Source organism: Nannospalax galili, unplaced genomic scaffold (assembly GCF_000622305.1).
Source record: "Nannospalax galili isolate Female #2095 unplaced genomic scaffold, S.galili_v1.0 scaffold4025, whole genome shotgun sequence".
NCBI classification, from domain to species: Eukaryota; Metazoa; Chordata; class Mammalia; order Rodentia; family Spalacidae; genus Nannospalax; species Nannospalax galili.
Window position 1 is genome coordinate 65937 of NW_008352304.1, and position 13412 is coordinate 79348.

At 39.0% G+C, this 13412-nt stretch overlaps 1 protein-coding gene and 1 pseudogene across 1 annotated transcript; one reads left to right on the forward strand and one right to left on the reverse strand.

Moving 5' to 3' along the window:
- Nucleotides 1–8037: 8037 nt before the first annotated feature.
- Nucleotides 8038–8713, reverse strand: LOC115067008 (annotated as a pseudogene).
- A 196-nt stretch (nt 8714–8909) lies between these two features.
- Nucleotides 8910–10516, forward strand: Gcsaml (germinal center associated signaling and motility like). The gene is made up of 3 exons (XM_029554126.1): nt 8910–8916; nt 9036–9064; nt 10280–10516. The coding sequence occupies exons 1-3, from the start codon at nt 8910–8912 to the stop codon at nt 10514–10516; spliced, it is 273 nt and encodes a 90-aa protein (XP_029409986.1).
- The last annotated feature ends 2896 nt before the right edge of the window (nt 10517–13412 follow it).

The following is a 13412-nucleotide window of genomic DNA, read 5'->3' on the forward strand; positions in this document are numbered from 1 at the left end:
TAGATTTAGAAGAGACAGATATATGGAGGAAGGAGGATTTGTTGGCTACCTATCTTCTCAGCCTCTCCCTGCTATGGTATGGAATTGGTATAGACAATCTCCATTTTTCAGTCACACTTACTAATAATGTCAGTCATTGTAAGTTTGTTAGACTTTGTAGAGCCTCTCATTGGCCTTTGAGAATTTATACCATTTAGCAAGAACAGCAGAAGAGACAAGTCCTGGTAGTTCATGCTTATATACCAGTATTTAGGCAACTGAAGCAGGAGGACCATGATTAGTTCAAGGCAAGTGTATTAGTTTGCTTCTCTGTTGCTGTGATAAAACTCCAACTCAAAGCAACTTGGGAGGAAGAGTTTATTTATCTATCATCATAGGAAGCCAAGGCAGGAACCTGGAGGCAGGAACTGAGGCAGAAACCATGGAGGAATGCTATTTACTGCCTTGTTTCCCTTGGCCACTTAGGCCTGCCTGCTCAGGAGTTGTACTGCCCATGGTGGACTGGGCCCTCCTACATCAATTAGCAATTAAAAAATTACTGACAGACATGCCCACAGGCCCAGAGGCCAATCTGATAGAGGGAATTCTTCAGCTGAGATTCCCTTTTTCTAGGTGACTCTAGGTTTATATCAAGTTGACAGCTGAAAATAACTATGACATCTAGCATGTGCTACATAGGGAGACCTTGTCTCAAAAATAATAAATACATAGGTAAATACATAACAGAGAAATAAATTGACGTTCAACATTTTCCCTTGGATTATCCTGGATACCGTTTTGTTTACATATAGTCTCCTTAGTTGTGATACTGTGTACAGTCTGAGTGTTAGTCTCCACTTTTCTTCATTCTCCTAGATTTTCTTGGTTTTTCAGAAAGGGATAAACAGGTATGTAATGACACTAGACATTTGCATTGCGAATCTAACAATGATTTTAGATAAAAGTGAAGGACAATCAAATGTTCTTTGAAGGGAATTTTCAACTCCAAATTGGGGTGTCTCATGGTTCAATCTCTTCCCTTGCAGGCAAGAAATGAACACATCTGAAGGAGAAATTCAAGGTCAGGATAAGAAAAGTAAGTCAGTGCTTCCTAATATCTTCCATACTAGGTAAGCATAAATTTAAACATCCACATTATCACTCCCTTGCATTATTTTAAAGACTGGAGATGCTATTTAGGTCTTTATGTCACAGAACCGCTTGTATTACTCTTTGTGTTATAGTCTTTTATATGATTTAGTTTGAGCAACATGTAATAAACTTATGTGGGAGATGTGGAAGGCAATTATGTAACTTCCTACTGATTTTAATATATATTGATGTTTTTAAATGGAGCATTTTGAATATATCTGATAACAAATGTACTTTCTTCCCTTTTTCTCAAGAATTTGCTGTATGCCATAGAATGTAAATGTGGTAATTGTGCAATTACTTAAAATGGAAACTTACAAATAGCAATGTTTGGTAGCTAAAAGAAACATGTAAGTGGTATTTTCAGGGCAAAAAGCCAGGGTTCTGGCAGCACAAACTCAAGCTCATCTACTTATCTCAATTTACAACAGATGTCCCTTGAAGATGTATAATGATAATGTGGTACATATAAACAATAGAAATTTTTTCTTTTTTACAAAAACTTTATTGAGAATTTGATACATGCATATAAGGTGTTTTGATCAAATTTTTGTGTGTTTCATACAGAACATCTTAATCATCTTTATATCCCCTTCCCCATTGGCCCCCTCCCATAGCCCTGATTAGTAGGCTAAGGTACACAGCAGATCATCTCTTGGAGATTCTCTCAGATCTTTGCTCAGTCCTTGGTCTACAAATTTAAAGTTATACTTGTTTCATGTTCTCTATTTATATGCTCATAATGAAACCAGATCATATATAAGACTTCATGTACCTTTCTCTTCCCATGGTGCTCTGCTGAGGAGGTCATTTAGGTTGACTTCTTTAATTTAGGTGGCTGTAGGAAAACTACAGTCAAGGATAATCTTGAATTTCTGATCATCCTACCTCTAACCGCAAGTGCTAAGATTGCAGCCATATGGAACTATATCCTGGTAGCCACAGGAAAACTTTAACAAACCTTTTTCCTGTTTCTATGCAGAACTGTGCTCTATTTTTTCCTTTAAACATGTTTTGAGAATTTCATCCATGAGTATTGTCTTTGCATTATTTCCATCTCCCCCAGAACCCCTCCAACTCCTCCCATGCCCCCCACTCCCTCACAGTTTCTTGTCTGCTTCCTTTTTATGTTCTTTTTTTAATTTCTAGAAGTTGAATTAGGTGCTTTACATTCTTGTAGGGCACAGGTGAAGTAGGGCACTGGGGTTGTAGAAAAGTAGTAGAAAAATGATGGAAAAACTTCTTGGAGCCTGGGAGTGGGAAAGCTCCAAGGTCAGGCCCTGGTTGCCCAGGACCATGTGTGGAGTCAAGACCTTAGCTGGCCATCAAGGGAGGTGGGAAGTCCATTCTTGAGACTCAGTCCTCCCAAGACTGTAATTTCAAATGACAGTAACCTCCTCTGTCCCCATTAAGTCTAACACAGAGGCAAATCTATTCCAGTGTTCAACTTGGGACCTTAGGGGAGAGGGCTGTCGGGGATGCAGCCACTCAGGGAAGGTTGAAACTGCTGCCTCCATCTTCCAATCTGCTCTACCATCAGCCCACCACCAAAGGAATTTGGAACAATGGCTTACAATTGGGGAAACATAACTCCAGGCTCATGGGAGAGGACCACAGCTCCAGCTCACAGGATGGGGGTCACAGATCCCGGTTCAAAAGAGGAGACCATAACTCCAGTTCTCAGGAGGGTACCAGAGCATCAGCTCACTAGGAAGCAACCACAGCTCTAGGCTTATGGGAGAAAACCACAGCTCCAATTTAATGGGAGGGGGCCATAGCTCCAGGTTCATGGGTGGGGAACTCAGTTTCAGGCTCCGGAGAGGGGTCCTAATTTCAATTATGCTGGTTCCTACTATTTTCCTGTCTCCATTGCTCTGTCTGTGTGATTATATTTGTGTTTAAGAAAGAACATTTTGGTTTCTGTGCAGCAAACAGAGAAAACAGTTTCTTGCTGGCTTGAATTTCTCTCTGGAGGGTCGTCAATATTTGAAAAACCCCCTTTTCATGTTTGCTTAAGGAGACAGATGGATTGAGGTTTTTTTCATGATCAAGGATTTAGTTGGCTTTTGGGGGGTCTGCTGTTTTACCTCTTCCTCCATGGTCAGGGAGAATAAGGGATGAGGCATCTTACTGGAGTTATGTTAAGCCTTGATTTTTTTTTTTCGATTAAGTTGACTGGTTTCTTGTTTCTGTTTTTGAGGTAGTCTTAGTTAGGTGGGTTAGTAACTCAGTGTGTAGCTCAGGCTGGCCTCAAATTCCCAATCCTCCTGCCTTAGAGTCCCAAAATGCTGGGATTACAGGTGTGCACCATCAGGTCTAGCCTGTTTTAGTGTTTCTGCAAGATTCCCTTTTCTAATACTTCAGGTATATACTTCTTCATAAATCTTTTACAATTTTCACTGGACACCAAAAGACCAAGTTTTGATAAGTAGGTAGAAGCCAACAGACATTTGCCTGGTGACTCTCTCACTTGTACTGGATGTGCCAAAAATCAGTCAAAACACAGTGTTCTAGTTCATATAAATTTATTGTAGGGAATTCAATTCCTTCCCCTGAGCAGTTTCCATTTTCATCTTTATCTATGTACACTACCTCCTGGTAGGCCATGGAGGTTAAAGCTGCTACTACCTCTGGTGCTCCTGCAATGGGAGGGCCTGCCACTCCCTCGTTGATGTTCTTGGCCAGGCACAGGACCTTGCCAAATGAGAAGCCCTTGCTCAGAAGTGTGGTCATATGCTGCTGCTCCTCCAATTTCATGGCTACAGCCTCTGGGCCATACTACTGGCTGCTGCCCCCTATGCTCCTGTATGTACATCAGAGCTTCTAGGCTAGGGTGGATGGGGCCAGGGTGGGTGCACTTGTATGCTCTGCCACAACTGTTCTATTGAATTTCAGAAAATATATTACAGTCTACTAATGTCTCACAATGGTAAAACTACAATACCTGCTAAGGTGCATTTCATGAGCTCAGAGAAAGAAGGGTCTTCGACATTTTAGCATTTTAGTAGGCTGTGTTAATATATTCTTTTTTTCCCTTTTTTTAGACAAGGTGTAAATCTATAGCTTAGGTGGGCCTAAAACTCATGGCAAACCTCTGGCCCTAATCTCTCAGGAGTTGGAACTACAGGTTTGAGTCCACATGGCTAGTCTACTTTCACATTTCCATTCTTCTACACATTTAGATATGTCCTGTTTTTTAATAACAGGGATTACAAGAATGATATATAACATAAAGTTCCCCCAAAGATATCCATGTTTGAATCTCCAGCATCTTTGAATATGGTTTTCTATATCTGTGTGCACATGTACATGCATGCATACATGTGTGATGAAAGGACCTTACAGATATGATTAAGTGAAGGGTCTTGAGACGTATTTTCCAGGTGAGCAGTGTCATCACAAAGGTTTGTAAAAGTGCAGCAGCTAGCACTGAATTATGGGGAGGGCTGTGATGCAAGGGCGGAGAGAAGTTTTAGATTCAGGAAGCATGAAGGAGGTAGTGTCGTCTCATAGCCTTCAGAAAGCAAGGCATCTTGCTCACATCTAGCTTTTAGTGACTGTAGTGGGAGGGCAAGCTCCTGAGTCCTTGGGTGGACTGTTTGGGTAGATCTAAGAACTGTGTTAAAACAAGGTTGATTAATGAGAAAAGTATACAAGTTTAAAACTATATTTTATGTTTATAAGTGGATTGCTTGCATGTATGTAAGTGCACCTGTGTCAAGCAATGTCTGTAGAGCTCAGAAGAGAGTATTGGATGTTGGATTCCCCTGGAACTGGAGTTATAGATAGTTGTTAGTCACCATGTGGGTGCTAGAATCAAACCTGCGTCCTCTGCAAGAGCAGCCGGTGCTCTTAACCACTGAGACAATTCTCCAGCTCATATGTTTTAGTAAGTTAACATGTACATGGAGACACGCACAAAAGAGAAGCACCAAGAAGACCAAAACAAAGATGTTAAACTTTCTAGATACATAGTAATACAGTTGTGAAGGAATGACGGAGCAAATGGATCTCTGAACTCAGCTAGTAAATCCTGGGATGGCACTGAGGTCTCTCTCTCTCTCTCTCTCTCTCTCTCTCTCTCTCTCTCTCTCCTACATCTGGGACCTACACATCTGGGACAGTTTGAATGAAATCCCCCATATATATGTCTATATGTGTATATGTGTGTAGTCAGTGGAAGGGTTACTCTAATGAGTTCCTTTACTCAGACTTTTTACAGTCAGAATTACTAGTCCCAGGAAATGCAGGCTATTTTCCTAACTTGGTATGAGGAGGACAGATTTCCAAAAGAAGCTTCACAGCTGACTGTATGAAGGTGAGAATAGGCCAGACGGTCTTTTAGCAGTTGTAGCTCTTCAGGTGATTTCAGCCTGAAGTAACCAATATACTAATTTGGCATATATTGAGATGATGAATACTTAAGTCCTTCCTAAATCACCTCATAATTTTAATCTCTAGAAAGGTATGACAATAAATTTATATTCTTTTAAGGCATCAATTTGTGGTTTAAAAAAGAGACTCACCAATGTGGAACACCAGTGACATTTGATGTGAGACATTCTAGGCAGCCAGACAGCCATGCTGGCATTCTAGGTCAGCATGCAGAAATACATTTCTCTTTACCTTCCCATCTCTTCCTCGTTCCTTTCCCTTCACTACTCTGGAGGATCTTGCTATGTTTCCCAGGCTGACTTCGAACTTGTGATCCTCTTGTTTTATATTACCAAGAGCTGGGATTACAAATGGGTCCTACTATGCTCAGTTAGAAGTGATTTTTGCAAGCTGCAGCATTGAACCCAAATTCTGGTGACTGCAACAATGCAAACACATTTACTCTCACAAAATTTGTATGTTCCTTTAAATAAAACAGATGATACGTTTTGAAACACTGAAGAAAAGGTATTTTATTTATAAATATGGAAGAAACAAAGCACCAATGTATCAACTTGGAAACTATTAAGAAAATATGACAATAAACACAAACTTTAGTTTTAGTGAATATTGTACTTCTCTCAGTTGCTTATATCTCACAATATTTGCAAACAGCTAAAAGATATCATCTTTTGAAAGTCTATAATTTTAGGCCTTTCCCATGGAATATTTTCTGAATATTGTATGCTACATTTTATTCACTTGTACATTTTGCTGTATGGCCATCAGAATATCTTGAACAGTCCTCACTCTGGGCTGTCACTCATCTGACCTTGTGACTGCCATGGAAGGAAGATCACACAGGAATAGATACTGTTGGAACAATTCACATGAATCGCAAAGTCATAGAACTTTTAGCCACAAGGTGGAAGAGCCACTGATCCTGCTTTGAACTAAAGTTAAAAGTACACTGTTGATGGAAATTAGTGGCAATTATGCTTATAGTAAAAGTTGAGGTGAGCGATTCATGGTGGCTGGAATGACTGAATCCAGGACAACCTTTGTGCTAAATCTCCCTGCTTAGACTCAGTAATAAAAATCCTTGACTATCACTGTTCAGCAATCCAGTGAAGGCAAGGTACTCTGTTAGAAGCTAGCTACTGAAGAGGACAGCAATGCTTCCTAGAGTTCATGTTTTTCATAGAATTCAGCTTCTTCTCAATCAACTATTCTTGATGGATATGCCTTTCAATTATCACTTGAGACATTTCTTTTCACTTTAATTTTCTTTCTTTCTCCCAAAGTCCATGGCACTAAAAAGAAGGTCATATTCCCGTACTTTCAAAAGAAAATTAAACATAGGGACCATTCCCTTGTCTCTTTATCTGGAACAAAGCTTAGCATATAAACTCACAGTGTAGCAGTATATCATTTTAACTGGGGTTAGGGGTAGGGGTAGGAGGGAGGCACCATGGTAAGGGAAGAATCCAACTAAACAACTACAAATGCAGGAGCAATTATTATAACAGTAATACACAAAATACATAACCATAATCATTTTCTTAAGAAGATCCAATTTGTAGAAGAAAAGCTTTAATTCTGTATGAAGCAGAATTTTAAAAATAATATTATTAGAGAATATGTTCTAGAAAGTAGAGGTGACTGATTTTGAAACTCTGGCAGCAATCAGAATAGTCCTAGATAGCCAGGTTGAGGCCAACATATAACAGAAATGAAAGCCTTGATGGTGAGGAATTGAGGATGGTATCTATTGTGCATAAACCAAATTGAATTGTTTTCACAATAAAATTTCATATAGTACTTCAATTTAATAGCAAAAGTGACATAGGATATTTAAACTCAGAAGAGAACATTCATTTAAAATGATTATACTGTCATAGTCCCTAGGACTTTCTGTGACCACAAGGCAGAAAGCAGGGTCCCCTGTGTCAAGATCTAGAAAGCAACCACCAACTCCTATGTGTCATCTCTTTTTGTATTTTTTCTTTATTTTTCTTAATCACCTTTGTTGTTTAGCAAAACTGGCAAAACCAAAGCTTTAATCACTGAACATAACACTCTGGCAATCAAAATACGTAAAACCTTCAATATTCTGGGGTGAAGAAAGTACTAATCAACATTTAGAGTCCTGATTAACAATGTGGTCACAATATTTTCTGGCCTAAAGACTGCCATAGGCATGGAGACATGGCTCAGTGATTAAGAGCACTGGCTGCTCTTGCAGAGGACCTAGGTTCAGTTTCTAGAACCCACATGGCAGCTAACAATCATCCATGACTCCAGTTCCAGGGGAATCCAATGCTCTCTTCTGGTCCCTGTGAACATTGTATATACATGGTGCATTTCCATACATGCAGGCAAAACATTCATATAGATAAGAGAAAGAGAGAGAGGGAGAGAGACAGAGAGAGAGGGGGAGAGGAGAGAGAGAGATTTACAACTTTCCTATCAGGTCAACCATGGGAGTCTTGACTTAAGTTTGTTTAAAGATAGCATAAGAAAATTCTGGATCTAGAAAGAAATAATAGTTCAATAAGGTCCATCTGATTTCTTCCCTTTCATTAAGTATTCACAGGTGTTGAACAGTGTGGCATCAATGACATCACCCAGTATGAGGTCACAAAGTCCTTTGCAGTAATGCCATCTTTCATGCAGAACTTTTCTACAGTGGCTGGGTCAAGCTCAACCATCAGAACTCTCAGAGTTTGATCTCACCTTCTGTTTACCTGACTTGGAAATCCACAGTACCAAAATACCCACAAGTCAGAATTCAAACATCTATACAATATGCTGCACTGTTAGGGGAAACTGCATTAAGAAACTCTTATTTCTTCCAGAAATTCTGGTGTGGGTGCCTTTGGTAAGAAGCCTTCATGAAATTCTTTGAGCCAATCCTACTGTAATCTTTTGCAAGCTTCCACAGGGAGCCAGTGTTTTCAGGAGTGTAGATACCACATCTTCAAAGTGAAACATCTCTTGGAGACAGATATACTACTTTCACTGAGTACATATGCTTCGTGCTTGTCATTCTTTGTCATACTTGCATCGACCATTGTATAGACTTCAAAAGTACATCCTGCTAAGATCTTGGGGTATTGCAAAGTTCTCCAAATCCTTGGTTTGTGTCAGAATGTTGCCTGGATACCCAGCAGCTTTTTGGTCCCTTCAACAAATGTATAGCTTCCATTACTGTGTGACTAGAGAAAAACCAACAACAACAGAAAATTAACTCAATTTAATTTATTCCACAACTGTGGATCATTGTGGCTACATTACTAAATCTCAGGTTCCTAGTGTGAGATGATGTTGCTGGCCAGGTTGTACAAGCCACATGCTTTCTCTTCATTTTGTTATTTCCAATGAGAACTAAGTATGAGGGCATGATGTCAGGTACTTAGACGAGGGTTCTGTGGCAATTTTATCACTACCTTTCATACTTTGTATTTTTCCTCCAACCTGTGATTGTCCAACATCCTCACATTCCTTTCCTTTTATTTTTTATCATCTAGGTAAAGAATATCTATGCACTTCTAATCAGGTAATTAAAAATCAACAAAACAAAAACTAACAACTATTATTTTTCAGAAAAATATCAGAATACAATGATTTTATTCATGAGTAGCGTCTATCTTTTTCAAACATTTATTTAGTATTTTTATTCTATGTGTATGAGTGTATTGCCTGCATGTTTGTAAGTGCACTCATGTCATACAATGAAATACCCTCAGAGGTCAGAAGGCATGAGATCCTCTGGAACTGGAGCCTCAGATGGTTGTTAACCACCATGGGGGTGCTGGGAATTGAACTCAGGTCCTCTGCAAGAACAGTCAGTGCTCTTAACCACTGAGCCATCTCTCCAGCCCCCCACATCTATCATTTTTACTTGCAATTTTCAAGTTTTCTTTAAAATATTTCATATTTTAAATAATTTATTTAATAATTTTATTTTAAATTTTCAAAGTTAATTATGACAAAACAGATGAAATCAAATAAACTTGTCCTTATGATCTGACCACTATGAATCAATAATTGATTTTAGTTTTCTGTATTCTTTGCCAATCCTTATACCCAAGAAACAGAATTTGTATTTGCAGACATAAAACAAGTCAGTAATACATGGGAAAATTTTCCTTTTCAAATTATATTGTAAGCATATTGTTGATTTAATTGACATTATTGTTTTAAAAATTTATTCATTATTTGTTGTATGATTTGATTAACAGCCTTTTGAGATGTTTGTTGCAGATATTACATATCAGTATGTGTGACCTAGAGGATATGAATGTTTTTCTTTAGTTACTCAGGGGAATAACAGCATCTTTCTTTCCTCTTTCACTATTCATAGTGAGATGAGAACAGAATGAGCCTCAGCTTGGGGCCCTGTGTATATTACTAAAATGAGGTTGCTATGACACTAGATGTTGGAGCAAGGAATTTGGTTTCATCAGGTGTGGAAAGTCAAGAATACAGGCAAGCCATGGTGGTGAACTCCTTTAATCCCAGCATCTGAGAAGTAGTCAGATCTCTATGAGATCAAGGTGAGCCTGGTCTTCATAGAGAGTTCCAGGCCAGCTGGCGCTACAGGAAGAACTTGTCTCAAAAAAAGGAGAGAGAGACGAGAGAGAGAGAGAGAGAGAGAGAGAGAGAGAGAGAGAGAGAGAGAGAGGAGAAGAGAGAAGAATACGGGAGATATGGGCAGAGTTCGAATTTGATGAGTAGGCCAATGGTTTATTTTTTTCTTCATGTTTGGCAGGACTTTGAGAATGGAAGTGATTCTGGAGAAGTGTGCTACACAGTCATTAATCACAGGGTCCTGAACAGATTCTCCTTGAATTCCAATGATGATGGTTATGAGAATGTTGGCTGCAGAAGGAGAGTCAGGCAGCTCAGAGAAGATGAAGAAACAGAATATGCCCTGATCAGGACTTCTGTTATTGGCCATACTTCTTGTACTCCTGAGCATGATTATGAAATTGTGCTTCCACAATAAAAGCCTCAGCTGTTGTGTCATCCTCCATCAATGGGAATGAGAAGAGCAAGCTGTTCCATCATTCTCAGCAGTATACAAAGCCTTCATTTTTCATCATAGTTTAGACACATACCTGCAATTCCAGCATTCAAGAGACCATAGAAGTAGGATCTTGAATTCAAGGCCAGCTGCCATAATGGGAAGATCATCCCACACCTATCATCCCCTCCAAGGCTCAGGAACTTTTTCAGAAGAGGTTGACAGAAACAATGTAAGAGCCAGAAGAAGGGGTGGAGTGTTGTTACCTGGAGGTGTCCTCCCACCACTATGCCAGCAAGTTATAGTCACGCCTCCTCCCCACACTCATCAAGGAATTGAGGGGGGAGTCAGTTACCCCTCCCACCCAATCAGTCTACTTTAGCTGCATGTAGGGAAGGGGCTAAGGATATATTAAGTGGAGAACACAATGAGGCACCTCTCACTGTTTTGTGTGGCACAGCTGTAAATGGGGGGCACCCATTCTTCTGTAAATGAACCCCCACCTTATGCTCTGTTGGCAAGCCCAATAAACTCACTAAGATTTTTAAAAAAAAGAGCTAATGGAACCTTCATTATTCCACCAAAGTTGACCCCATATTGGCAAATCCTTTGGTGTTTGATTTCTTATTCTTATTCCCTGCCCCTTAAACTTCATTTTGTGTGTATATATATACACACAAAATGAAGTTTAAGCCTCAGCTTGGGGCCCTGTATATATATCTGCTTCAAGTTATTTCTGGAAAATGTGTTTAAATTGCCTCTCTTTGGAATAATAAAATATTCTAAAATTAAAAGAAAATCATTATATAGGCTTAGAACATTCTGAGTAGTGTCACTGTGGTCTGTATGAGGTGCATACGTTGACATAATGACACAGAGCATTCTGCATGTTTGTGCTTATAAAGTTTGAAGGCTTAGAGATGATGGAAGATCTTCCTAACACAATAATGACTCAAAGAAAGGAGTCCTAAATCTTCAATTCTAATCATCTTTGTCGTTTCAAATGCTAAGGTTTTTGCTTACAAGACATTTCATTTCTCCAGCCACCCACTGATGTTTCATTTTGAAGTGTAATCTACTTAATTAGCCATTAAACTGTTTGACCAGATAGCAGGCTCTTTGCTAACCTGATATTTACTTCAATTTTGTCTTCTTGTGTACTGGGGAATCCCGCTTATAAACTTTTGAGGATAGCTTAAGAACCAGTGAGTGGTTTTATTATACCAGGATTTCTGAGAGGAAAAGCTGAAAATGTCCCAGAGGGAAAAAAATGAACTGATTCATATGTAGCCTGTCTATCATTACTTTTTGTCCAGCAAGTAGGAAGTTGGAAAATTCTGTTCAAAGACTAATAAAAAATGAAAAAGAAACCTAGGAAATAAATTTGTGCTTATTGCTTTGTTCACAACACACCCGTTAATTTGATGTGTAAATAGGTATTTTTCTGAAGGAACATGCATAATGTTCGGATTTGAAATTCCAGAAATTTGTAAATAATCCTTCAGTTTATATTTCCACTCTCAATGAATAAAATAATGATACACCAACTTCTGGAGAATGCCACACTCATCCTCTTCATAGGCAAAGCCTTCATGACATATTTTTTCTATATAGTTACAATATAGAAACCTTTGGATGATAGACACAAATCAAAGCATCAATCAATAGATGATCCTATTCAACCTAATTTGCTGTTCAGAAGGTTTGACTTTCTTAATTTTTTATTCTTTTATTTGTGGCCTACAAGTTTCAACTACATTTTGTGCTCCCTTGTGATATCATTGTTCAGAAGAACTTATGAGAAAAATTTTAATTTTATAAAAAATCATTCTGTCAGAAATAGTTCCACCTTAGAGAAATCAACCAATTTAGCAAAATGATAAAATGATATATTCCCTGCATGGCTTTGTAGTTATTTTAATAAAGAATAAATATGATGTTTTAAAATAAAATTGAGTGCAATTGTATATCAGCTCATGGGCTTACCTAATTCTTGGTGGAATCTGGTCAGGGACTTGGAAGAACATGACTGGAAAGTTAGTGACAAGGACCTTTGTGGAAGTCATATAGACAGACCTCTCATGTTAGGAAAAGGTATAAAGACACTTTGCTATGTGAATGATCAGAAAAGGATCTTTTTAGTGGCCAAGTGAACAGGGTGACACATTCTGTGAACACCAGATAGTTTCTTTGCTACCTGCCGCTGTTACCACCTCAGGCTCCTGGGCAGTCATAGTGGTAGGCTATACCTGGCTGCTAAGATGATTCTTCAGGTGCTGAGATAGGCATGAAACCCCCACTGTCGCACCATCTCCAGGATGACCAAATCCATCAAGTGGCAGACTGACTACATTGAATGATACCTATCATAGAAGGAACTTCATTGTGGAAGAGACCTTTTGGGTATGTATTTGCCTTCTGTATATGCAATGTGCTTTTAAAACTATTATATGTGGACTTAGAGAAGTCCTTGCCTATGTTTTTCCTTGCTTCTTGTCTGGAACTTGTTTCACAGCAAGGGAAATGTAGCAGTGGACCTATAGTCATGGAACTGCCCATCATCCTGAAGTCATTGCTTGCTTATTCAGGGGAATGGCCTTTGCAAGAGTCAGTTTAGCAGCAGGTAGGCAGTAAATTTTTGCAGAGTTGAAGTACATCTTCCAAGGGCTATAAATGCTCTGAATCTATGTTTGCAATGTATGCTATTGTCACGCAGTAGAGTCACAAGCCTAGGCATTAAAGTTTGACCTTGGCAGAAATAGCACACTATGTTATTCTCTGTGATCTGTTGACAAATGATTTGTACTTTGTTTCTATGACCCAAAGCTCTGCATGTCTAGGGTTTTTACTTCTAAAGGATAAACCTAGACCAGGAGAG

Excerpts from the sequence above, each read along its gene's own strand:
- Gcsaml (XM_029554126.1), top strand. Across the intron at positions 9,065-10,279 it reads ATCTATGCACTTCTAATCAG|GACTTTGAGAATGGAAGTGA; the intron begins GTAATTAAAAAT and ends CATGTTTGGCAG.